This window comes from Danio aesculapii, chromosome 11 (genome assembly GCF_903798145.1).
Source record: "Danio aesculapii chromosome 11, fDanAes4.1, whole genome shotgun sequence".
In the NCBI taxonomy this organism is placed as follows: domain Eukaryota; kingdom Metazoa; phylum Chordata; class Actinopteri; order Cypriniformes; family Danionidae; genus Danio; species Danio aesculapii.
In genome coordinates this window covers 556,725-584,224 of record NC_079445.1, presented here as the reverse complement: position 1 = coordinate 584,224, position 27,500 = coordinate 556,725, and the positions used below count along the sequence as shown (strand labels likewise).

The 27,500-nt window shown below is 36.4% G+C and overlaps 4 protein-coding genes across 4 annotated transcripts in view; 1 reads left to right on the top strand and 3 right to left on the bottom strand.

Moving 5' to 3' along the window:
* Nucleotides 1–27,500, top strand: part of syn2b (synapsin IIb) — an 87,190-nt gene that overhangs the window by 38,067 nt on the left and 21,623 nt on the right. The window contains exons 3-5 of the mRNA XM_056467767.1: nucleotides 2,021–2,112; nucleotides 4,933–5,089; nucleotides 6,100–6,189. Of these exons, the coding sequence (XP_056323742.1) occupies nucleotides 2,021–2,112; nucleotides 4,933–5,089; nucleotides 6,100–6,189 (339 nt within the window). The remainder of the gene's footprint in view (nucleotides 1–2,020; nucleotides 2,113–4,932; nucleotides 5,090–6,099; nucleotides 6,190–27,500) is intronic.
* Nucleotides 7,541–10,980, bottom strand: timp4.3 (TIMP metallopeptidase inhibitor 4, tandem duplicate 3). The gene is made up of 6 exons (XM_056467769.1): nucleotides 10,803–10,980; nucleotides 10,629–10,726; nucleotides 10,434–10,536; nucleotides 9,357–9,380; nucleotides 8,542–8,657; nucleotides 7,541–7,951 (listed from the first exon to the last, which is right to left on the bottom strand). Exons 1-6 carry the CDS (start codon nucleotides 10,939–10,941, stop codon nucleotides 7,817–7,819), a joined length of 615 nt encoding a protein of 204 aa, XP_056323744.1. The 5' UTR covers nucleotides 10,942–10,980; the 3' UTR covers nucleotides 7,541–7,816.
* timp4.2 (TIMP metallopeptidase inhibitor 4, tandem duplicate 2) lies at nucleotides 11,891–16,609 on the bottom strand. The gene is made up of 5 exons (XM_056467770.1): nucleotides 16,428–16,609; nucleotides 15,125–15,207; nucleotides 14,932–15,040; nucleotides 13,142–13,242; nucleotides 11,891–12,233 (listed from the first exon to the last, which is right to left on the bottom strand). Exons 1-5 carry the CDS (start codon nucleotides 16,564–16,566, stop codon nucleotides 12,096–12,098), a joined length of 570 nt encoding a protein of 189 aa, XP_056323745.1. The 5' UTR covers nucleotides 16,567–16,609; the 3' UTR covers nucleotides 11,891–12,095.
* The window catches only part of timp4.1 (TIMP metallopeptidase inhibitor 4, tandem duplicate 1), a 7,712-nt gene continuing 1,193 nt past the window's right edge, over nucleotides 20,982–27,500 (bottom strand). Inside the window, exons 2-5 of the mRNA XM_056467768.1 lie at nucleotides 24,028–24,128; nucleotides 22,916–23,021; nucleotides 22,410–22,531; nucleotides 20,982–21,189 (exon numbers count right to left, since the gene is read on the bottom strand). Coding sequence (XP_056323743.1) covers nucleotides 20,983–21,189; nucleotides 22,410–22,531; nucleotides 22,916–23,021; nucleotides 24,028–24,128 — 536 coding nt within the window. The 3' untranslated portion in view covers nucleotide 20,982. The remainder of the gene's footprint in view (nucleotides 21,190–22,409; nucleotides 22,532–22,915; nucleotides 23,022–24,027; nucleotides 24,129–27,500) is intronic.

Here is a 27,500-nt window from a genome sequence, read left to right as displayed (position 1 = left end):
TACTGCAAGATTCACCAATCAGACGACTCCTAAGTCACTATAAATACCCTCAGTTCCATTTAACAGCCATCTTTGTTTTGAAGAATCCCCCTTTCCACCCCTACTCCTCCTCCTTTCCTAGATGGGTGGCAGTGTGGTTAGCTCAAACTCCCCTCTTGCCTTGCAAACGGGAGGGAGCCCCGGGCTCGGGGATCATCTGAGCTCAGAGCTCTCTCCCGGGACAGCATGCCAAACACGCTTTATTATCAATCATCAGCTAAGTGTGGGCTCTTGAATTCTTAATTAATCAGTCGATAGTCTTGAATTCTTATTTAATCAGTCGATAGAAATCTGTGATCTAATAAACATCAAGGTTTCTATTGACTGATTAGATTAGAATGAATAAATAAATGCCACAATGCACACTTACTATAACCAATAATATAGGGTGTAACTGACAATATAAGTGTATACATAATGCACATAACTAAACATTTATTTATTTTTTTTCTTTAAGTGTGAGCAACCACAAAGGGGCAGCACGGTGTCTCAGTGGTTAGGGTCCCATTTTATGTTCAGTGGCCCTAACACTTTTTGGCTTTGGTCAAATAATGAACAAAGTAATGCGGTTAGACAAACCATTTTTTTTCCTAACCAATAAGACACAAGCCTCTCCCTCAAATGAGCACTGAAATTATGATCGCTATTACTATTTACACCACCTGCAGGGCAAGTTGTATTTGACAGGGGGTCAGTTGTAACAATGCAGATTTCACACAGTTCATTTAATTTCTGTTTACTTTAAATATTAGCTATATTTCTTCAGTAATTGGCTCATTTCTTTTTTATTTTACACAGCACAGTATATTTATTTATTTATTTGTTTATTGGATAAACACATTTGAATCTATTTGCATTATTATCCATTATTATACAATGCATTTATTTGCATTATTAGCAATAAATAATTTTTTTGTTCTTTAAAAAACATTTTTATTTAAGAAGTTCCCAGCATTACACTCAAAATTAAAGAAATTAATGTGTTAGTTTAGTTGGTGTCCAACAGTGTGTGACTTAATTGTAACACCCTGTTACAACTAACCCCGCTGTGTCATGTTTTCCTGAAAACTGGCTAGCCGTCACTGTGTGTTTTTAACATCTTTCTAAATGGTTCCATCTTTTAGCCTAGAGGACGGTGATCACAACAATATAAGATTTTACTTTTATACTTTCACAGATTTTTTTTAATAAAAAAAAATTGACAACAAAAAAATATTTTAATGCTGCAAAAATTGTTTCTCATCCAAATTTTCGCCGAACGTTTTCAATAATTGGCTGGAAGACGTCTGCCAACATTGTGATGAAAACCTCAGAAGCATGCAAATACCTTAAAACTCCATTTAGCCGTGTTACCGCGCTCCCCTACACTGAAATGTACTTATTGTGTAAATATATGTTGTGTTGACCCAACACAAACCCTGCATCTTTGACTGTGTATATTCATCCCTGGATGTCTGCGACTGTATACTGCTGTATTTTCTGAGTTCAGCTCCTGGTTTTGGACTGATGAGTGCCATTAGTGTAAAATGTACAAATTGCACAATAAAAAGCGTAATTACGAAGGCTAACATTTATATAAACGCCTCTGTGAAGCGAATCATCCTTCTGCCAAAGAAGAACGTCTGCAGGCACAGCGTTATTGGCCATTCTGCAGTGATTCTGCATGTAAAAGATGAGGAGCTCTTCAGGTTTATTGCATCTGTGAATAAAGTCAGACAGCAGATGAAGTTTAACACTCGCTCATGATGAGGACGAGTTACAAGCTGATTTTGAACTGATTCATTAGGCTGATTTAGGTTTCACTGTGTTTCATTCATATAGTACAGCTGAGCATTTGACACGATAACAGTGTCTGATATTTATACCTGTTTATTCTGATTGATTGATTGTGTGTGTGTGTGTGTGTGTGTGTGTGTGTGTGTGTGTGTGTGTGTGTGTGTGTGTGTGTGTGTGTGTGTGTGTATGTGTGTATGTGTTTCAGGCTGAGTTCAGTGAGATTAATCTGGTGGCTCATGCTAACGGCACATGCAGTGTGGACATGCAGGTCATCAGAAACGGCACCAAAGTGGTTCGGTGAGTTCAAAATGACCTTTTTGTCAAATACTGCAGTCATACAGTCATAATATACAGCACATTACTCCTGTGGTCTACAGCGTTAATATAGTCAGAAACACGCTTACATTAGAGATTTGTGCAAAACTTTGACAATGTTTTCTGAAGGCTTATAGAGAGCAATAGCAAAATTATGGCAATGTTAATTCGACAGATAAACAAGACTCAGCCCAGATGTGTGTGTGTATGAGTGCTCTCTTTATAGTCCACCTAATCAGTCTATGAGCAGCTTAAGCTGTGTCTGTGTGTGCCTCATCACCAGAACTTGGAACAGGTGTGTGTGAGCGGAGTGCATGTATGGAGTTGTAGTCCATAATGTGGCGGATTTGTAGTTCTCCAGCGAACTGCGTGTTTCCCAGCGATCTGCAGTCACTAGATTGCTGGTGATCATAACAATGTGCTGTCATCATGACAAAGAGAGAAGAAATCAGTTATTAGAAATGAGTTATTAAAACTATTATGATTAGAAATGTGCTCCAATAAAAACAAATACATATTGGAATGTTTATGTATATTACAGCTATTTATTTAAAGGGATAAATCACCTAAAATCATTTACTCTCAAACCTTTATTTACTTTATTTCTCTTTTAGTTTCCTTCTTCTGTTTAATACAAAATAAGATATTTCGAAGAATGCTGGAAACCAGTGGTCATTGGCTTCCATAGTAAGAAAAAAACCATACTATATGGATGTCAATGGCTACCAGTCCCCAACATTCTTCAGTTCAACTTGATAGTCAACAGAACCCAACACTACTGGGCTATTGAAGAACACCATAGTTAAGTGCTTCAATTATTATGTTGCGGTGACTATACAGTTGCTATGGTAACACAAAAACTATAGTAATAAAAACGAATGACCCAATTGTAAAACTATAGATATTATTTCTTATATTATTTCACATGACTAAAATGTCAGTAAAAGTCACGTTGTTAAACTGTAGAGTTGAATTATCAACATCAGAAGTGGACAGAGCAGAGATCAACATCCCATAATGCAATTCACCACCGCAAATAAACCCAAAATACGGAAACTGTTCATTGACTGTTTGTTGTTACAGTGCAGAAAGACTGATATAGCATTGTCTTGTAAAATGCACGCTGATAATATTTATCTCCAACTTTATAAAAAGAGAAACAGAGTGAAATCACACACAATCTCAGTGTTGCTCAGTGACTTCACAGATTGTAACAGTGAGACTGAGAGTGATGTGGTTTTACTGTCATGATGACCACAATATAAAGTAACAGGAAATCAGCACGTCTTTACCAGAAGCTCTGAGAGGGTGGGTGTTCAGAGGGAGAAACACCACTTACACTGATTTACATGAGTGGGGTCGGGGGGATTTACTCTGTGTGTGTGTGCGTGCGTGCGTGTTTGTGTGTGCCCGTGTGTGTGTAATATAATCTGGGTAGTTCAGGAGAGAAATGAAAATCCTGCCATGATTTTGTTTAACTTGTTCAAAAACATTCAACACAAAAGAAGATATTCTGAAGAATGTTGGAAACCGATAACCATTGACATCCATAGTAGGAAAAACAAATACTATGTAGTATGTATTTTATGTCAATATTTAACGTAAATGCACAGTTTTTCGATATATACACTGACATTAATTAATTAATTCATAGTGTATATATACAGTTGAAGTCAGAATTATTAGCCCCCCTGTTTATAATTTTCCTCAATTTCTGTTTAACGGAGAGCAGATTTCTTCAACATATTTCTAATCATAATAGTGTTAATAACTCATCTCTAATACCTGATGTCTTTTCTCTTTGTCATGATGACAGCACATAATATTAGACTAGATATTCTTCAAGACACTAGTATTCAGCTTAAAGTGACATTTAAAGGCTTCACTAGGGTAATTAGGGTAACTAGGCAGGTTAGGGTAATTAGGCAAGTTATTGTATAACGATGGTTTGTTCTGGAGACTATCGAAAACAAATATAGCTTAAAGGGGCTAATAATATTGACCTTAAAATGGTTTTAAAAATTATTATCAGACATACTGTGAAAATTTCCTGAATCTGTTCATTTGGGAAATATTTTAAAAAGAAAAAAAAATCAAAGGAGGGCTAATAATTCTGGCTTATATATATTTCATTTATTTATTTGTTTTATTTAGATTTATTATTTTTTACCTGAAAGTAAAGCTGAAATAAAATGGTTTTAATGTATTTTAAGTTTTTGTTTTTCACTTTAGACAATGTTTTAATTCACTCAAAAAATAACTTTTACTGCTTGTTCAAACTACTTATTTAAAATGAGTTGAAACGGCACCATTTTAAAAATAAATCGGACAACTTAATTTCCATATGTTTAATACACTTCATTTGCAAAATGACGAAGTTAATTTAATTGATTTGTGTTGGGACAACATGAAGGCATTGTGTGGAACCCAGCATTTTTACAGTGTTATTTCATGACCTTTCTGTTTACTTCATTAAACCTGTATTTAACAGCCAGCTCAACTAAATCAAAATGAGGAACAAATCATAGGTAGCTATAGATAAAATATCAGTTGTTTTATTTTAGTGCTGTTCAATTCTTAATGAAGATAAAAATACTAATATTATTTCAGAGTGCAAAAAACGTACATTTTAATACAAATTTCAATCCCTCATTTGCAAATGCAATGCAAAAATACTGCAGATTCAGCTTCTGGAAGTGTATACAAATGACTAGATATTTAATTAACATATCAAGAAATAACATTTCAGCAGTTATTACTCTCTTATTACTGTTATAACGCTCTTATTACTGTGTTCTGCAGCTCCTTCAAGCCTGATTTCGTCCTGGTTCGACAGCATGCCTACAGTATGGCACAGAATGAAGACTTCAGGAACATCATCATCGGCTTACAGTACGCCGGCATTCCCAGCGTCAACTCACTGGAGTCCATCTACAACCTCTGTGACAAACCCTGGGCTGTGAGTCTGCATGCGTTTCTGCATTGTGTTTGCATGAACACTACAGTGCTTAAAAAAAGGTTGACTCAACTCAAAATTGTAAGCCCTAAAATTAAAACAGCTTTTTTTAAACTGACTCATCTTTTAGCTCAAGTTCTGCCCTTGAATTTAAAGGAGACTTATTATGCAATAATCAGTTTTATAAGGGGTTTAAATATAGTCAGCAGTGTGTGAATATCTCCAGCCTCTGATGAATTCATTTAACATGAGTTAATTGTGTTTGATCTAATCAGACTTGATGAATGAAACACTTTGATTGACATTCTCTCTTTGTACGTGTCATCAGAGGGGGAAAGCCCCGCCCACTAGTGCACATCTCGCCATCTCATTAGCATAAACAGCAGCCCTGAGTGAGAAGCAGCCGTCTGTCCATTAGCCATTAGAGTGTTTGAGCTGCTGAAGATAATGTCAGCATAGACTAAGAGGATTATAGATGTGAAGCATAATAAATGAGACGCTTCTTCAACAAATAAAACAGTTGTTCTGCTTGAAAAGTTGTAACTTTTATAATTTTTTGACTTTATGTTATGGCCATTAATCCATCATTAATAAGCATATAGATTTGTGGAGATGTATCCCATATGGAAATCAGATATATGGGCATATATATGCATAAATAGCTAATATATTTGACCAGTGGTTGATCAAAATATACACATATTAATATTTTGAAATATATGCTGCATATGACATGTTATATATGTGAAATCCAAACATGAACTTGTATGTATACACATATACAGTATATAATTTGCATATATTACCATCTGATTTTAATAGATTTTGCGACTAAAGAAGGATCAACAAGTTATTAAATCCAAGTGTTTAATGAATAGTTAGGATGATAACTCATGAGGTTGTATTTGTGCATGTTGTGCATAGTTAAATGACACCATCAACACTTCAGCTTTTACTTTTTGTCAGCATTTCTATGCAAACTGATTAGTATGTTTGTTTTTTCTCTCTCTCAGTTCGCTCAGCTGATCAGCGTCTACAAGAAAATGGGTCCAGAGAAATTCCCTCTGGTTGATCAGACCTTTTACTCCAACTACAGGGACATGGTGAGGAAAAAAACACACATTTATTTCAACACCATAACACACCACATAACCAAACACTGCCAGTGGTGTAGAGTAACGAATTACAAATACTCAAATGACTGTAATTGAGTAGTCTTTCTCAGGAATGGTCATTTAACCAAGTGGTTTTAAAGAGGTTCGCTTTGAGTACATGTTTAGTGCAGTATCGGTACTTTTACTCCATTACTTTCCTTCAACCTGCAGTCACTACTCTATTTTTGGTTGGCCATGGTGATTGGCTGAGTAGAAAAATCAGTCATGTAATTCTTGTCCAGTCAAATCGCATCATAGTGAACAACCTCAAGACATGTGCGCTTTATAAAGGCTGCGACCATTTGAAAGCATTAAAAGTGTCCAAAATCTTTACACACAATAGACTGTTTAGATTGTCAGTGATGAGAAGATGGAGGATGTTTATGGATGACCTGATGAAATCTCCAAATAGTCTTGATTTCATGGTTAAATTTTCCTTAAACTATAACTAAATGCAGTACAGCATGTTACGTTTTTCACAAATCCCTGCACAAATTGCATGTAAATGCATCAGCTTTTCACAGCGTAATACTCACTACTTACTGTAGTAATCTTGAGTATTTTTAAAAGGTCTACTTTTCACTTTTTAGTATGATTTTTCAGTACTCTTTCCACTTCTGAACACTAGTAATTTTGATCAAACATGTGGCTCTCATGTTCTGCCGAGTGTGACGCGGCTGGGATGAGAATCAGCCCCTCTAAGTCCGAGGCCATGGTGCTCCACCGGACAAAAGGTGGTTTGCCATCTCCAGGTTGGAGGAGTGTCCTTACCCCAGTGAGGGAAGGATGGAACGTGAGATTGACAGGCGGATTGGTGTAGCGGCAGCAGTAATACGGTCAGTGTACCGGTCCATTGTTGTGAAGAAGGAGCTGAGCGGAAATGCAAAGCTCTCGATTTACCAGTCAATCTATCTTCCCACTCTCACCTATGGTCATGAGCTTTGGGTCATGACTGAAAGGACAAGTTCTCGGATACAAGCGGCCGAAATGAGTTTCCTTAGCAGGGTGAGGAGCTCTCTTACCCGGGAGGAGCTCGGAGTAGAGCCACTGCTCCTCCACATCCAGAGAAGTCAGCTGAGGTGGCTCGGGCATCTGTTTCGGATGCCTCCAGGACGCCTACCTAGGAAAGTGTTCCAGGCATGTCCTCGGGGAAGACCCAGGACATGCTGGAGGGACTATGTCATTTATTTTATGGTATCAGTGTTCGCCGAAGGTTTTCTACTAAAATTTGTTTTGGTTTTTATTGTATCTTGGTATTGATATTGTATTATTTAATTATCACAATGATTAAACACACTCATAACACACCAAATGTATGTGTTTATTAACATGCATTTCTCTTTAAAACAAAAACACTTCATTCATGCAAAACTTTTTAATAGCCTTTGGCTTTGTGTGTATTTTCTACTGCAAAGCTTAATAAAACTCTTGTATTTATTTTAAAATGCATGATAAAGCTGAAGCATATAGATAATTTTAAGCTTTCTCAAAAGCCAAACAGCCACTATTTTCCCTGCTGAACGCCTCACACACACACTCTGTCCTCAGGCATCATTTTCCCCATTCCTCTTCAGCATTAGTATGCATTGGTCCATCTGCAGGAGCCGGTGCTGTTGGCCATGCAGATCGACTGCGAGTCCTCATCAGGATCATACGTGTCTCTCAAGTAACACTTGTTTTCATCACAGGGCTCTTTATAGCAACGAGTGACCTGTAAAGATCACAGATTATTTACTGTTACACCACAGCATCAGCTGCTTCACTACTTCATCAACTACAATAAATTAATAATCACATCCAATGGCTAAGTTAATAACACTAATATGTGCTAACACCTTTAGGGATGCACCAGCAAGAAGGTCACTGGTTCGAGCCTCAGCTGGGCCAGTTGACATTTCAGTGTGGAGTTTGCATGTTCTCCCCGTGTTGGTGTGGGTTTCCTCCGGGTGCTCCGGTTTCTCCCACAGTCCAAACACATGCGCTATAGGGGAATTGGGTAAGCTAAGTTGTATGTGTGCGAATGAGAGTGTATGGGTGTTTCCCAGTGATGGGTTGCAGCTGGAAGGGCATCCGCTGTCTAAAACATATGCTGGATCAGTTGGCGGTTCATTCCGCTGGGGTGACCCCAGATTCATAAAGGGACTAAGCCGAAAAGAAAATGAATGAATGGATGAATTAATAATAATTAAGCTATTTTTACTGTCAAATGAAACCTCTGGGCTTCATCAGCAGTTAATTATTTGTTGTAACATCATTACAATAGTATTTATTTGTGTGCAGTACTTCAGGAATGGGATTTACCTGACAGTTACAGGCTTTCCGGTGTACACTGAGGATCTTCTTCTCAGTTTTGGAGAGTGTGCTCCAGTGGCTCACGATGTCACATAGCTCAACAGTCAGACTTTTCTTGACATGACCTGAACATACACAAACATACAGTAATGCATAATGAAGCTTGTTTTATTGTGTATGTACACCCTTTTGGTCATACGACATCAGTCTTGTATGGGAATGTACAACCCTGATGTTCTGTTATGATTCGTTTGACTGTTTTAGGTTCAGCATGTTGTATTAGTTAAGCTTTTAAAATGGGAAATGAGGCTTAAATGATGTCTTTTAATGCAAATTATAGCAGCACAAGGCATCATATGTGTGGTGACTTTACACTTATTAAACTGAACTGTGATTTTGCTGTTGACATTGACTATTTGGTAACACTTTTATGACACTTAGGATCGGGACATTACACATCATATGAACATGATTGAGATTTTATGCATGCTTATGACAAGGCACAAACATTTGAAATGCATTCTTTGAGAGGTCTTTGTTATGATAGCTTGACATAAACAAATACATCACAATCTGAATATGTCTGACAAACTTGACATGACCAAGACAACATAAATCTGACATAAACATGGTTGCTATGAGCTTATATATATATATATATATATATATATATATATATATATATATATATATATATATATATATATATATATATATATATATATATATATATATATATATATATATATATATATATATATATATATATATATATATACTGGTTTTGCTGGATTGGTGGAATACTGGAATGACTAGTTAATTACCTATGTGTCTGGAGACGAGATTCCCTAAGGGAGAGAAAAAAAAAAGAGTTAAAGAGCATTAAAATACACTTCTTCAAATACAACAGACTCGTTCACATGCATGCATTTAGATGCAATAACCTTGTTTTAAAGCAAGCTCAAACATCAGTGTTTGAATGCTCCGACTAGATGCGTGTAAAGTAGAAAAACGCCAGAGTTAGCGTCCATCATAAACTACAATACACCACTCATTTTTACATTTGTTTGTGAATTGGCTCTGACTTTCCACAGCCAGCTTTCAATATAAGTAAGCCAACATCAGGACTAAGAATACTGTATACCAGGGGTGGGCGAACTCAGTCCTGGAGGGCCGGTGTCCTGCACAGTTTAGCTCCAACTCTGATCAAACACACTTGCTTCTAGATAATTAGTGATCTTGGATACACTGATTAGGATGTTCAGGTGTGTTTGATTAGAGTTAAAGCTAAACTATGCAGGACACCGGCCCTCCAGGACCGAGTTTGCCCACCCCTGCTGTATACAATACTGTGTACTGTGAGATTTTGTTTCTTTTCCAAATATTTCCCATATTATGTTGAACAGATTCAGGAATTTCTCACAGTATTTCCTACAATATTTGTTCTTCTGGAGAAAGTCTTATTGGTTTTATTTCAGCTAGAATAAAAGCAGTTTTTAATAGTTTTAAAGCCATTTTAAGCTCAATATTATTAGCCCCCTTAAGCAATATTAGTGTTGGATTGTCTCCAGAACAAACCACTGTTATACAATAACTTGCCTAATTACCCTAACTTTACCCTAATTACCCTAGTTAAGCCTTTAAATGTCACTTTAAGCTGGATACTAGTGTCTTGAAGAATATCTAGTCTAATATTGTGTGTGTCATCATGACAAAGAGAATCACTTATTAGAGATGAGTTATTAAAACTAATGTTATTTAGAAATGTGTTGAAGAAAATACGCTATCCGTTAAACAGAAATTGGGGAAAAATATACAGGAGGGCTGATACAGTAATTCTGACTTCAACTGTATATACAGTCACAACATGTCTTTAGATGAGATGAGATGAGTGTCTTTACCTGAGAGCAGATACACGCCAGGGGTCAGACTGATGCCACACATGCCATCATCTTCAGGAGAGAAGAAATGCTTGATTCCGGCATGCTCAAATCCCTTGTAGACCTGAATAGAGAAATACAAACATATATTTCTGGTAAAAAAAAAAAAAACATGATGTTACTGGGAATAATGGAGTATGAATATGAACATTTCACCTTGGTTATATTGATTTTGTACTTAAAGTCTCCATGGCCTGGGTACATGCTGCTTTTGTCAGGTATGAGCTTCTTGCTAAGTACCGTAGCTTTAAACACTGATTTAACAGATAAATTGCAGTTAGCTTTGGAAAACTCTGCATATTTCAGTAGTGTCGTGTGTGTTAGCCTTACCTACGTCAGCATAGCAGAAGAGCTGTTGTGGATGTGCGGGATAACAGCTGCAGGCCTCCAGCATCTGCTCATTCAGACACACACACATGAAGAACAGCAGACCTGCAGACACATAGACACACATCTTCATCGTCATCATCTTCACTTCTGACTGTTCACCTCCGCGTCTCTGCGGATCTGCTCCTTTCTGGGCACAGTGAGCATCTTATGTAACTTTAAGTAAAGCCCGGCCAACTCTCCAGTTCCTCTGAAAGATTGTGCAATAACAGAAAGAGGGAAAAACAAGGGGCTGTCTTAACGTTGGCATCGAATTACATTAACAAAACTCATTTTAAATACTTGGGGATCATTTAGTATTCAAATAAAGTGGGTTCAAATAGTGTTTGTTGACATTAAATGTGTAGATTTCCACTGTCAGATATATTTATGTAAAAATAAAACAACATATGTTTCATCACTTATCCATCGATGTAGAAACGTGTATATTAGCGTACTGACCACAGGGAAACTCCCAATATATGTGTATATGTGTGTATCTCTGGCTCTGGATGGCCACAGTCCCCCACTACACCTTGGTCCCACATTCATTTCAAAGGAGCGCTACCCTGTACTGAAATGCCAGCTCTATTGACGCATGCCTTCCAATAGACATCAGTAGCGTAGGCGACATCGAATGTAAATATCTGTGGTATTTTTACAGCGGTTGGCATTGAGTGTTTTTGTGCATTACCGCCACCTTCAGCTCTGGGGTGTGAATCAGGAATAGGTTTACAGACTAAAGTAGCAGGCATCTACTTAATTTAATAACAATCAATCAATATATTGCTCTTGATATATGTATCAGAGAGTGGCGATTAGATGCGCATGTAACACACCAAATGTATGTGTTTATTAACATGTCACATGCATTTTTTCTTCTTCGAAGCGAACACACACTTTTTTTATGCAAAACTTTTTAATAGTTTTAATCAAATCTGCAGACAAACAGACTTTGTGTGTATTTTCTACTCAAAGCTTAATAAAACTCTTGTATTTATTTTAAAATGCATGATAAAGCTTACACGGGTAAAGCATTTAAAGCATTCATAAAAGACAAACAGCCACTATTTCCACTGCTGAACGCCGCTCACACACACACACACACACACACGCACACACACACACACACACACGCACACACACACACACACACACACACACACACGCACACACACACACACACACACACACACACACACACACACACACACACACACAGTCTTCAGGCATCATTTTCCCTGTTGCTCTTCAGCATTAGTATGCATTGATCCATCTGCAGGAGCCGGTGCTGTTGGCCATGCAGATGGACTCTGAGTACAGCTTCACCGAATCAAACATGTCCGTCAAGTAGCACTTGTTTTCATCACAGGGCTTCTTAAAGCAGTGAGTGACCTGGAAAGATCACAGATGGAGTTATTTACTGTTACTCTACAACATCAGCTTAACTAGCTTAATTAGGTTCACTAGGCAAGTATATGGACAACAGAGGTTTATAATCAAAAAATATATACAGTAGAGGTCAGAATTATTAGCACCCTTGTATATTTTTCCCCAATTTCTGTTTAACAGAGATTTTCTCCAACACATTTCTAATCATAATAGTTTTAATAACTCCTCTCTAATAACTGATGTATTTTCTCTTTGTCATGATGACAGTAAATAATATTAGACTAGATATTCTTCAAGACACTAGTATTTAGCTTAAAGTGACATTTAAAGGCTTAACTACACTCTCAGAAATTAAGGTACGCAAGCTGTCACTGGGGTGGTACCTTTTCAAAAGGTACACATTTGTACTTGAAGGGTCCATATTGGTACCTCAAAAGTATATATTAGTACCTACAAATTTTAAGAGGAACACTTTTGTACTTTTTAGGTACTAATATGTACCCTTGAGGTATTAATATGGACCTTTTAGGTACAAATGTGTACCTTTTGAAAAGGTACCACCCCAGTGACAGCTCGCGTACCTTAATTTCTGAGAGTGTAGGGTAAATTTAAGTTTACATTACTGCAAGTTAACCAATTATAAGTCATGCGAACATTTATAAATAATTGTTAAACATAAATATAAAGCATATACAACATTCAGTATGAATAAAAATCCTATGCATGCGATTGTTAATCATACATAATAATGGGCTTGACTGAATGTGCAGCTCATTCACACAATACTTAACAACCCTAATTTTCAAACACTTGCTGCAGCCATGTTTACATTGAATCTAAACGTCTGGGTTTCAGATTGGAAGGAACTTGACTCAGTCGTTATTGTGAGTTAGTCTAAGAATGGGATTTACCTTACAGTCACAGGCTTCCTGACCTAAACTGAGGATTTTCTTATGAGTTTTGGAGAGATTGTCCCAATGCACCACAAGGTCACACAGTCCAATATTCACACCTTATTCAATGACAAAAAACACAGAATGTAACAGTTATACACATCCGTCTAGTGCAGGGCTTGGTTTATATATATATTATATATATATATATACGGTCTATGCACAACTCAAAAATGAACAAATATGAAGCATTACATGTTAATATTTTTGACATCACCTCTCATGAATATTGTTTGAATTTAAATGTTCAGTCTCCATCAAAATAAATAGCAAGTGTTCATGAGAAGTTAAGAATGAGTTAATGATAATAATGCGCCTCTCCAAGTAAAGTCATGACTTAAAGATACATTAACAGCTCATGAGTTCATGTTGGCTACATTCAGCTACAGCTAAAGTATTTATTAGTGCAGTAATTAACAAACATTCACCTTTATTTCTCTAGCGCTTTTACAATGTAGATTGTGTTAAAGCAGCTTCACATAGAAGATTATAGTGATTTGAAACAGTGTCAGTTTTCAGAGTTTAAGTTCAGTTCAGTTTAACTCAGTTCAGTGTGGTTTAATATTCACTGCTGATAGTCCAAACACTGACCTAACAAGCTATTAAGGTAACCATTATTTAATATACATATTAGTCCATCATTATTCATGTGCTGTTATTCTAAAGTTTTAGTACGGTGACCGAGAGAGCTTAACATGCTGCTCTTTAGGAAAACACATGCAATTACAAAAGACACCAGCAAATTAAGAAAATATCTTCATCCGTTTGACACACCTGCTGCGAAACCTCACAACACAAACACAATGCATTTTCCCACAATGCAAACATTAATAAAACACACTGCATTTTCTGACAACGCTAAAAGAATGGAACAGAACAGAAATGTTTCAAGAGGACCCAAAAACGTGACGTGCTGTGAATATTGCTTTGTGCAGTTATAGGTAATCTCTGAAAGGCAAGTTCTTTGTTTATTTGTTTTCACATCCTGATTCCCTTGTCTTTTGTAGTTTATTAGCATAATTAGCCATAACTAAGGCCAGACGGAATCTGCTGACATTTTTTGCTGTTTCTGTTCAGAATTTTGGTAAAAATCTGCAGATTTATGCGGAGTGATTTTAGTAGTATCATAACTAAAACCTTAATATAGGAAATAAAAGTACTACCTTTTTAACTTGTATGTAATGTTTACAATGCAAATCCAATTTGATTCACTTTATTTGGTAAACAAAAAAATGTCTCATATAATATATATATATATATATATAAACAGAAAATATGACTTTACAAACTATATTGTAAATAAATAATATAAATATTTTCATATTTTAGTCAATTCAGTTAATTTTAAAACTGAATAAATATAAATTTACACACATTTACACAAGTAAATAAACAGAATCAATGATGGGCTAAGAATCTGCAGAAATCTGGGCATGCAGATTCTGTGTGGGCCTAACCATAACCTAAATAACCGGGTCTGTCACATTTTAGGGTCCCCTTGAAACATTTCTGTTGTATTCTGAGCTGTTAGGTCATGTGTAAATGCAGCGCATTTTATTCATTTGTTTGCGTTGTGTGTAAACGCAGTGCGTTTTCTAAAAATGTGTTTGCGTTGTGATGATTTGCAGCTCGTCTGCTCTCAAACTGATGAAGATCTTTTCTCAATTTGCTGCCGTTTTTTTGTTTTCCTAAATTGCAGCATGTTAAGCTCTCTCTGCCACAGAATATTAGGGATTTTCTTTACTTACCTCTCACTGTGAGCAGATAAACGCCGGGGCTCAGACCGAGACCGCACATTGCTCCATCACTAGCAGTGTGTAAATACTCGATTTCTGCATGCTCAAACCCCCTGAACACCTGCACCGAGAAGCACAAGGAGACGTTTCTGTTCACAGTAGAAAGATGCTGGAAACATTATTAGTGTGAAAATGAACGTTTTACCTTGAGTACATTGATTTTGTACTTTATCTCCATGTGGTGTCGGCCAGGCATGGGCTCCTCATCAAGCACCAGAGCTTTAATCACTGATTGGAAATAAAATCAAATGTGACAAAAAATGATTAGTAAGTTCACTTTGCTATTTATAATAATACCTTAAAAAGAAATCCTAGCTGAAGTGTTTTGTTCTCTAGGAATTCGAAAGAAGATATTCTGAAGGACTAAACAAAAATGTCAGGAACCAAATGACATTGGAGCTCGACGACTTTTATTGTAGGTTTAGAAGCTTAAGAAAATAATTGCAGCATACACTCACCGGCCACTTTATTAGGTACACCTGTACAACTGCTTGTTAACACAAATTTCTAATCAGCCAATCACATTGCAGCAACTCAATGCATTTAGGCATGTAGACATGGTTGAGATGATTCAAAGTGAGCCTCAGAATGGGGAAGAAAGGGGATTTAAGTGACTTTGAACGTGGCATGGTTGTTGCTGCCAGACGGGCTGGTCTGAGTATTTCAGAAACTGCTGATCTACTGGGATTTTCACGCACAACCATCTCTAGGGTTTACGGAGAATGGTCTGACAAAGAGGAAATATCCAGTGAGCGGCAGTTCTGTGGGAGCAAATGCCTTGTTGATGCCAGAGGTCAGAGGAGAATGGCCAGACTGGTTCCAGCTGATAGAAAGGCGACAGTAACTCAAATAAGCACTCGTTACAACCGAGGTCTGCAGGAGAGCATCTCTGAACACACAACACGTCCAACCTTGAGGCGGATGGGCTACAGCAGCAGAAGACCACACCGGGTGCCGCTCCTGTCAGCTAAGAACAGGAAACTGAGGCTACAATTCACACAGGCTCACCAAAACTGGACAATAGAAGATTGGAGAAACGTTGCCTGGTCTGATGAGTCTCCATTTCTGCTGCCACATTCAGATGCTCGGCTCAGAATTTAACATGAAAGCATGGATCCATCCTGCCTTGTATCAACGGTTCAGGCTGCTGGTGGTGGTGTAATGGTGTGGGGGAGATTTTCTTGGAACACTTTGGGTTCATTAGTACCAATTGAGCATGGTGTATAGTTCATGAGCAGTTCAGAATGAGCTAATGATAATGCTAAGTAACCTTGAGTAAATAACAAGAGTTGTTGGATAAAATGAGTCTGTTAACCTACACGTAATACAATAACTGAAAAGTATTTTTTTGTAAAAGCTCATTAAAGCTGGACATATTCTGCAGATTAATATATCGCAGAATATATATTAATGCTGTGTATTTCATGAGTGTCGTGTGTTAGTCTTACCTGCGCCCGCCTTGCAGAAGTGCTGTTGTGGATGAAAGGGGATACAGCTGCAGGCCTCCAGCATCTGCTCATTCAGACACACACACATGAAGAGCAGCAGACCTGCAGTCACAGATACACCAGTGCACATCTTCATCATCTTCACTTCTGACTGTTCACCTCCGCGTCTCTGCAGATCTGCTTTATTCTGGACACCGTGGGCATCTTATATAGCTCTTAGCAAACTCTCCAGTGTCAGAAGACAATTGTGTGGCAGATTGAGCAATAACAGAAACACGCACAAACAGGCGTTGGCATCAGATTACATTAACAAATATAATTTCTCATTCTTAGAAATCATGGTAACCCTTTACACTAAAGTTGTGTTTCAATGCATTTACTTGCTTGAACATACAAATAAAGAACAATACATTTATGACAGTATTTGTTCAAGTTAGATAATGAAAATACAGTTGTTCATTGTTAGCTGATGTTAACTCAACTAATGGTAACTAACAGGACCGTGGATGTTATTACTGCATTAGTAATTATTGAACTATGATTAATAAATGTTCATAATTAGTGTGTTATAGTAAATATATAAACTAATGAAACCTTATTGACCCAAATCATTTAATGTTCAAAAGGTTTCCACCATAGTGTTTCGAATAGCATGCAAGTTATGTCAGATATAATGTTCAAATAAAACAAAATATGCACTCTGAGCTGTACTTCATGAAATAAATCAAGGAATAAGTATTTATATTAAAATAAAGTGTATTTTTCCTATTGTCTGTCCTCAAATAATTCTTGTTAATAATAATTTTGCTATGAAAATGCTTGGAAGTGGTTATTTCTGTACACTCTCACTGTCACGAGAGCAGTGCCGTTTCAGAAATACACTTTGTACTTTAAACCTTACAATACCTAATATAAATGCGTGCTTTATAGTACACTGTAAAATATTATTGCAGCTTTAAATAGTTTTAGCTGAATCAAATGATCAACTTGCATCAGTCAAACTGACTAAAAGTATTAAGTTAAAATGTGTATAACCTCAAAAAATAGCTGAAAGCTGATCCAAACTTATTTAAATCAAAGCTAAATCAAAATATTTGTTGACTTATTGTCATGAAATGTTTTACAGTACAAAATTCTAACTTTAAGGTGCCAATACGCACCTGTTCTGTACAAAAGTGTACATTTTACAAAGGGATCACCCCAGTTGTATCTTTTATTTCTGACAGTATGTACTGTATTTATTTATTTATTTATTTATTTATTTATGAAATTAAACAATTAATCTTTATGTTATAAATTTGATGGTCAATTTTAAGTTAATTGCAAAGAAATGATACGTACAGTGCATAAAAACAATGTATTTCTTACTTTTAGTCTTAGTTTTTGGCTTGTTTCTAGTCTAAACATCTCAAAATTCTTAAATCAAGAAGCATTTTCTAGACAAACAATATTCTCGTTTTAAGAAATAATGAGTCAAAATTAAGTGAATTTTTTGCCTTAAACAAGCTAAATAATCTGCCAATGGGGTGAGCTATATGCTCTTATTTCCAAAGGAAAACAAAATGATTTTGCTCACCGCATGGGCAGATAATTTAGCTTGTTTTAAAGAAAAACTTAGTTTTGACTAATAAAAGAAGACAGTATTTTGGCTTTTCTAAAAAATGCTTCTTGATTTAATTGATTTAAAAGACAAAAGCTCTAAGTAATAAAAGCATTTTTGCAGTGTAATGCATTAGGTTTATTAATATTTTCTTGTAGAAAAGTATCCTCCAATAGTGTTACAAAACTCTTTACAGTGTACAGTGAAAGACCAGCTCTTAATAAATCCACACACATTCTGCAGATTTACATATCACAGTTAGATTTGTTCATGTTTTATTTTCTTTTGTGATTATAAATGGCACCGAGAGTGTTTCTGTGGTGTTTGTTGTCTGTTGAGATTAGCAGTTTCTCTTATTATAGTCTGAAAGTCAGCATGATTCATATTCAAACCGTCACGCGAACGCCTATTGCACAACATCAGCATTGCATCAGATAAAAACAAACAGTAAGTCTTAATTCCTTAATTCGCATCCTTCTTTATTTCCTGTTGCCTCCAGTAACATTATATTTAAACTTACTTCACTTAACCAAAAGATTAAAATACAGCATTCCAAAACTATACAGATCAAATGCAAACTATTTCATCCAGACCTGTACATGCAAAGCATTGTCCTTTTTTTAATTTGTGCAAAACAGTCCTGTCCGTTTCAGAAATCAGAGAAAAATCAAGTCAAATTGCGTTTGTTCTCTTTATTCCTTTTAAATAGAAAATGCAATCATCAGAGATAATATGTTGTACTGAAGAATAAAATTAATAATAATCAAATGCAGACATTTATAATGCAAATCAATGGTTAGACAGGCAAAGTACAGTCTACTTAAACTACTACTGTATGTTAAGAGCAGTGTAATGGATTCTTAGGTAATGATGCAGTTGGGTGGTTGCTATACTGTCTTAATCACTGGTAGTGACTAGTTTGTTCTAGTAGTAACTGGTGTGTTATGGTACTGGACTGTTCTGGTAGTGACAAGTGTTCTGGTAATGACTGGTGTGTTCTGGTAGTGACGAGTGTTCTGGTAGTGACTTGTGTGTTCTGGTAGTGACGAGTGTTCTGGTAGTGACTGGTGTGTTTGAGTAGTGACGAGTGTTCTGGTAGTGACTGGAGTGTTCTGGTAATGACTGGAGTGTTCTGGTAGTGACGGATGTTCTGGTAATGACTGGAGTGTTCTGGTAGTGACGGATGTTCTGGTAATGACTGGTGTGTTTGGGTAGTAACTGGTGTGTTCTGGTAGTGACAAATGTTCTGGTAATGACTGGAGTGTTCTGGTAGTGACGGATGTTCTGGTAATGACTGGAGTGTTCTGGTAGTGACGGATGTTCTGGTAATGACTGGTGTGTTTGGGTAGTGACGGATGTTCTGGTATTGACTGGAGTGTTCTGGTAGTGGCAAGTGTTCTGGTAGTGACTGGTGTGTTCTGGTAACGACTGGTGTGTTCTGGTAGTGACGGATGTTCTGGTAATGACTGGAGTGTTCTGGTAGTGACGGATGTTCTGGTAGTGACAAGTGTTCTGGTAATGACTGGAGTGTTCTGGTAGTGACGGATGTTCTGGTATTGACTGGAGTGTTCTGGTAATGACTGGAGTGTTCTGGTAGTGACGGATGTTCTGGTAACGACTGGTGTGTTTTGGTAGTGACGAGTGTTCTGGTAGTGACTGGAGTGTTCTGGTATTGACTGGTGTGTTTTGGTAGTGACGAGTGTTCTGGTAGTGACTGGTGTGTTCTGGTATTGACTGGTGTGTTTTGGTAGTGACGAGTGTTCTGGTAATGACTGCAATATTCTGGTAGTGACAAGTCTTCTGGTAATGACTGATGTGTTCTGGTAGTGACGAGTGTTCTGGTAGTGACTGGTGTGTTTGGGTAGTGACTGGTGTGTTCTGGTAGTGACTGGAGTGTTCTGGTAATGACTGGTGTGTTTGGGTAGTGACTGGTGTGTTCTGGTAGTGACTGGAGTGTTCTGGTAATGACTGAAGTGTTCTGGTAGTGACAAATTTTCTGGTACTGACTGGAGTTTTCTGGTAGTGACTGGTGTGTTCTGGTAGTGACGGATGTTCTGGTATTGACTGGAGTGTTCTGGTAATGACTGGAGTGTTCTGGTAGTGACGGATGTTCTGGTAACGACTGGTGTGTTTTGGTAGTGACGAGTGTTCTGGTAGTGACTGGAGTGTTCTGGTATTGACTGGTGTGTTTTGGTAGTGACGAGTGTTCTGGTAGTGACTGGTGTGTTCTGGTATTGACTGGTGTGTTTTGGTAGTGACGAGTGTTCTGGTAATGACTGCAATATTCTGGTAGTGACAAGTCTTCTGGTAATGACTGATGTGTTCTGGTAGTGACGAGTGTTCTGGTAGTGACTGGTGTGTTTGGGTAGTGACTGGTGTGTTCTGGTAGTGACTGGAGTGTTCTGGTAATGACTGGTGTGTTTGGGTAGTGACTGGTGTGTTCTGGTAGTGACTGGAGTGTTCTGGTAATGACTGAAGTGTTCTGGTAGTGACAAATTTTCTGGTACTGACTGGAGTTTTCTGGTAGTGACTGGTGTGTTCTGGTAGTGACGAGTGTTCTGGTAGTGGCAAGTTTTCTGATAGAGACTGGTGTGTTCTGGGAATGACTGGTGTATTCTGGTAGTGACAAATGATCTGGTAGTGACGGGAGTGTTCTGGTAGTGACTGGTGTGTTCTGGTAGTGACTGGTGTGTTCTGGGAATGACTGGTGTATTCTGGTAATGACGCATGATCTGGTAGTGACGGGAGTGTTCTGGTAGTGACTGGTGTGTTCTGGTAGTGACTGGTGTGTTCTGGGAATGACTGGTGTATTCTGGTATTGGCGAATGATCTGGTAGTGACGGGAGTGTTCTGGTAGTGACTAGAATAGTTATTTGGTAGTTAGGTTAGTGGTTGCTAAGGTGTTCTGAGTGTCTGTAAGACAGAGCTGGGTTTAGAGTATTCATTTCTACATTCTCAGCCTTCAGACATGTCTGTGGTGTTTTGGTCAGAAGGTTTGGATGTTCCTCCTTCATACCAGCTGCAGGAGCCATCGCTGTGTCGGATGCAGGCATGTTCATGTACTGGCTCTCCATCCTCAAATGGCCACAAGGAAGACCAGTCTGTCAGGATACACTCGTTTTTTATGTTGGGGTGACAGGGCTGTTCAGTGCAGGTGGATATCTGTTGAGATCACCGTTACAGAGATCAGTATATTGTAATATGTGACCCAGGACCACAAAGCCAGTTGATGGAATAGCCAGCAATGCATTGTGTGAGTCAAAATCATTAGAATTTTAAGTAAAGATTATGAACCATGAAGACATTTGGTAAATTTCCTACAGTAAGTATATCAAAACCTAAATTTTGATTAGTAATATGCATTGCTAAGAAGTTACTTTATCTAAATTTAAAGGGCTCATATTTTGTAAAAAGAGCCTTTTGTCTCTACAGAAGTGTCTGTAAATGTTCAATAACAGTAATAATATTAATGCATTTTATTTAAAGGCGCCTTTCATGACACTCAATGTCACCGTACAGGACAGCTAGAACAATCAGTTCAAATAAAAACATAATAAAAGTCAATAAAATACAGTCTAAACTTTAAAAATGCAGTCGATTAAAGAGAATAAGCTGTTCTGAACAGATGTGTTTTGAGTTCGGATTTAAATTGTGAAAGAGAGTCTAAATTACGAAGATCAGCAGGAAGTGAATTCCAAAACTGAGGAGCAGAGTGGCTGAAGGATCTGCTCCCCATGGTGACAAGGCGGACAGAGGGAACAGTGAGGTGAATGGAAGAAGAAGACCTGAGTGTTGGAGAAGGTGTGGCGATATGAACAAGATTAGCAAGGTATGGAGGAGCGAGATTGTGGATGGCTTTAAAAGTGAGAAGAAGTGTTTTATAATTAATTCTGAAAAAGATGGGAAGCCAGTGAAGCTGCTGTAGAATGGGTGTGATGTGACAGAGGGGGTTTTTGAGATAATACGGGCTGCAGCGTTTTGTACCAGTTGTCATTTATGAAGAGTTTTTTTAGGGAGGCCAAACAGAAGGGAATTACAGTAATCTAAACGGGATGTGACTAAACTATGAACAAGAATGGCAGCTGAATGAGGTGTGAGGGAAGGACGTACTGTAAATGATTTATATTTTGAAGGTGGAAATAAGCGGACCGGGTGACATTATTAACATGTTCAGTAAATGTCAGGTCAAAATATCAATCGGTGATTGATTTATCCTGTTTATAATGTTATTTTTGGGGGTCAGATGGAATTGAAGCTGTTTTATGTGTGTGCCTTTAAATGCAAATTAGCTGCTTCTCCCTGGCCACTTTTCAAGCATGCCACTTTGTTTGTGGATTGTTGTCAACTGGGATAATATGTGTGACGTGATTATTGGATATTACCGTGCAGTTACATCCCATCTGATATCTGTATTTGAGGTTTTTCTTCTGCGTTAAGGAGAGTCTGTCCCAGTGCTCAACAAAGTCACACAGTGTGATGAAGAATCCCTCAGACATCACACTTCCTACGAGACAGCAAACATTACACATTGCATTGCTGTTTCATTTTCCCACTGGTCAATTCATAATATAGAGCATCATTTAAACAGCAGCAGCCGACTGGACATAAACAACCTAATGATAACTCATAATAAACTAATCATCACATATCTGATGACAATAATAAACACTTAGTACATCAATATTGATTGTCTTGCATTTGATATTCACAGCACAAGAATGAAGTATGTTCTGGGATGTAAAAACACAATAAACTAGTGAATCCTCCAGGCAGTAAACGACACACCACAGCTCCGTCTTTGGTCATCCAGCAGTTTCAATAAATGCTCATCCTGAGGGTCGGAGGATTAAAGTCTGGTGGAAAAATGTCATCATAATAGCTCTCATACCTGAGAGCAGATACTGTCCACGGTTCAGTCTGATCCCGCACATTGAAGACATCTCATGCGTGTAGACATGCTGGAGGTCTTTTATTCTGTCCGAGCCCTTGAACACCTACAACAACAGCATTTCGTCAGTTCTGTGCTTTTGCTAGAGGCTGTGTGTCAAAGTCATTATTTTTCTGACCACATTTATAAACCTAATAGTTTTAATAACTCATTTCCAATAATGGATTTCTTTTATCTTTGCCATAATATATTTTTTAAGACACTAGTATTCAGCTTAAAGTGACATTTAAAGGCTTAACTTGGTTAAAAGATAGGGTAATTAGGCAAGTCATTGTATAACAGTGGTTTGTTCTGGAGACCATTGAAAAATAAAATAAGGGGGTTAATAATATTGACCACAGCAGTTTAGCTTTTTACATAATTTTAAATATTATTAATTATTTTAAACATTATTAAAACGATTATTTCAGCCATTTCTCAGTGAATATAGGTCATATATTTTGGTGCATTTGAACAAAACAGATTCAGTAAACAGATTTATTTATTAAAATAATATTTTAGTCACCAAACATATTTAGAAATAGAAAGATAATACATTTATATTCATGCTAAACATTGAAAAAAATTAAAAACTACAAAATGTCAACAAAATTTGATGCATTTTTTTTGTTTCTCTTTCAATTTTGCTCGTTTTACATTTTTAATTTAATATTTTTCTCTAACATATACATTTGGATGTGCTAATTTTGGATGTTATCATAAGTTATTTTGTTAGATGAGCTCAAGAATTGGCTTCAGTACTGACTAATCTAATGTACATGCACAAATATAATATAATATAGCTTCTTTTAGAAAATATTAATCTGAATGAGAGATTTGTGAGGGATGCACTGAGATATGTTGAGCGCTCTGCTTTTCTCAGTTGTCTCATTGAATGTTTTATTTATTGAATGAAGGCAAGTATATCAGAAGTAACTGCAAAAAAATAAAAAGTAATCCGCTACTTTACCTGTTTAGTGGAAAAGTAATTTAATTATAGGAACTGGTTACTGTGCTTTGTAAGTCATGATCGCAGCAGTGCATTAAAGTGATCCTGAAGTTAATCTGCTCACCTTTATCACCTGCACCTCATACTGTACTTTCCCCAGGCCGTACATCGGGTTAATGTCTTCTCTGCGCTTGATCTTCTCTCCGGTTATCTCTGCCCGCAGCACTAACAGGAGAAAATGCAGCTGTTATTGAAATATTATTAGAGCATGACAGTGAAATTACACCAGTTAGGATGTCTGCAAATACACATTTTGCTAGTTTAATGACTGTAAAATGGACAGCATGCTGGACGAAAACAGTTGCCAATATTTTCTTAAAGATTTATACTGCCCACTTTCTGCATTCAGAGTTACAGTATTTACAGTGTTCATGTGAACTGAAACTTATTACTATATGATGGCATATTTGGCACGGTGGCTTAGTGGTTAGCACTGTCACCTCACAGCGAGAAGGTTGCTGGTTCGAGGCCAGGATGGGTCAGTTGGCATTTCTGTGTGGAGTTTGCATGTTCTCCCCGTGTTGGTGTGGGTTTCCTCTGGGTGCTCCGGTTTCCCCCACAGTCCAAACACATGTGCTATAGGGGAATTGATCAACTAAATTGCCCATAGTGTGTGTGTGTGTGTGTGTGTGTGTGTGTGTGTGTGTGCGTGTGCGTGTGTGTGTGTGTGTGTGTGTGTGTGTGTGTGTGTGTGTGTGTGTGTGTGTGTGTGAATGAGTGTATATGGGTGTTTCCCAGTACTGGGTTGGAGCTGGAAGGGCATCAGTTGCGTAAAACATATGCTAGAATAGTTGGCGGTTCATTCCGCTGTGGTGATCCCTGATGAATAAGTGACTAAGCTGAAGGAAAATGAATGAATGATGAAATATTTGAAGCTGAATCTTGAGTACGGGGCTGGGTTTTATTTATTTTGGTTTGCTCCACTTCTCACCTTTTACTCACAGCAAGCGAATGCCTTAAACAGATTAGCAGTTCACCCAAAATCTGAAAGATGTATTGCGTTTGAGCCGTTTATTTACATGTCAATAGTGTTTAGAGTGCTAAACTGAACACATTCAGCTTTATTTAACTATTAAAGGGCAACTAGTATGCATAAATCACTATTATAAGAGGTTTAAACCCAGTTGTGTGACTGTCAGCAGTGTATGAATATCTCCAACCTCTCACGGTCAACATTAATTATTTGTGTTTGTTCAAATCAGACTTGATGCAGAAACACTTTGATTGACATTCTCCCTTTGCACGTGTCATCAGAGGGGGAAAGCCCCGCCCACTAGTGCCCATCTCTCCCTCATTAGCATAAACAGCAGCCCTGAGTGAGAAGCAGCCATCTGTCTGTCTGTCTAGTCCGTGTGCTGCTGAAGATAATGTCAGCATAGACTAAGAGGATTCTAGATGTGGAGTTTTAGATGAACAGCGACAGGAGCGACATAGACTGACAGAAGCATGAAGCACACACTCACACTGAAGCACACATGCACACAGCACTGACAACACACACACTGCTGTTTTACATATGTCACTATGCTGAGGAACAGTTATCTGTAGCTCCGCCCTCTTCTGAAAAGAGCACAGTCTCATTTGCATTTAAAGTGACAGTCACCAAAACGCCACAATGAGGATCCAAGCCTGAAAGGGTCAGCTTCAGAGAGCTGGAGGACATTATGATATAATAAATAGAATAAATGTTTATTTATTTATAAAAATATAATATTTATATATATATATATATATATAATTAAATTTAAATTAAACATTTAATTAAATTAAAATTTAAATTTATTAAAATTATAATTTAATATATTTATATATTTATATTTAATTTTTTTTCTTAGAAAAAAGAACATTTGATTTGATTATGATCCTGAAAAGTCAAAAATGTTCAAGTTTTTGAGTATATATCATTCTCTTGTGTAAATCTGTGTATTTTTTTTTTTTTTTTTATTATTTAGTGCTTTTAAAGCAGAATAAATAGCTATAAATGAATCAGTTATCCACTGTCTGTAACAAGAGCTTCTGTGTCTTAAACAGGAGATATTTCAGTCTGCCAAGAATGTTGAATTACACAAGAATCCTCCAGCATTGTCTGTTTTTGTCTTGACGGTGTGCAGGATGGCAGAGCGATGCGTTATTGTTTTGCAGGACAGGGATTATGTGGCTTTACTGTATTGGTTGCAGGAATACTACAGGAATCTGCATGGGTTTATAAGCTCATGCCGGTCATTCCTGACTCATTGTTCCAGAACAAAGACTGGAATGCAGAAGCAGACTTCAGGTCAGACCAACACTTTCACTCTGTGACTCCACATTCACTGGACGTTTATACAGAAAAACACACACTCGTCATGCATAAAATATCCAAACATACACTGCAAAAAAGACTGTTTTGTCTTATTTTTAGTGTAAATATCTAAAGATTCTTAAATCAAGAAGCATTTTATAGACATGCAAAACTTACTGTCTTGATTTAAGAAATAATATGTTCAAATTAAATGAGTTTGTATTATTATTTTGCTTGATTTAAGGAAAAACTCTCTTAATTTGGCCAGATTATTTCTGAAAACAAGACAATAGTTTTGGTTTTTTTCGATATTTGGACTAGAAACAAGACAAAAACTCAAAAGCAAGTAAGAAAAGCATTATTTGTAGTGTAATGAAAGATCCTCACACAAAAAGATTTTACTTTTAATTTGGTTAATTCAAATACTTTAAAAATCATTAGTAAAAACATGGTAAATTAAGGTCAGGTTATGGAAATAGTGTACAAAGTATATTTGAAATCTAATGTTAATATATGTTTACAGAGAATGCATCATTACTTTCAGTTTACAGTACAGTACATCAGCTGTAATCAGCATGTCCATCTTATTTTATTTTATTACCTTTTTGTGCTTAGCTGGATTTGTAAGTAAATACAAAAGAACAACAATTCATACGACAATTATTATATTATATTATATTATATTATATTATATTATATTATATTATATTATATTATATTATATTATATTATATTATATTATATTAAATTATATTAAATTAAATCAAATCATATTATATTATATTATATTATATTATATTATATTATATTATATTATATTATATTAAATTAAATCAAATCATATCATATTATATTATATTAAATTAAATCAAATCAAATCAAATCATATCATATCATATCATATCATATCATATCATATCATATCATTTTATATTATATTATATTATTTTATATTATATTATATTATATTATATTATATTATATTATATTATATTATATTAAATCAAATCATATCATATCATATCATATCATATCATATCATATCATATCATATCATATCATATCATATCATATCATATCATATCATATCATATCATATCATATCATATCATATCATATCATATCATATCATTTTATATCATATCATTTTATATCATATTATATTATATCATATTATATTATATTATATTATATTATATTAGATTATATTATATTAGATTATATTATATTAGATTATATTAGATTATATTATAATC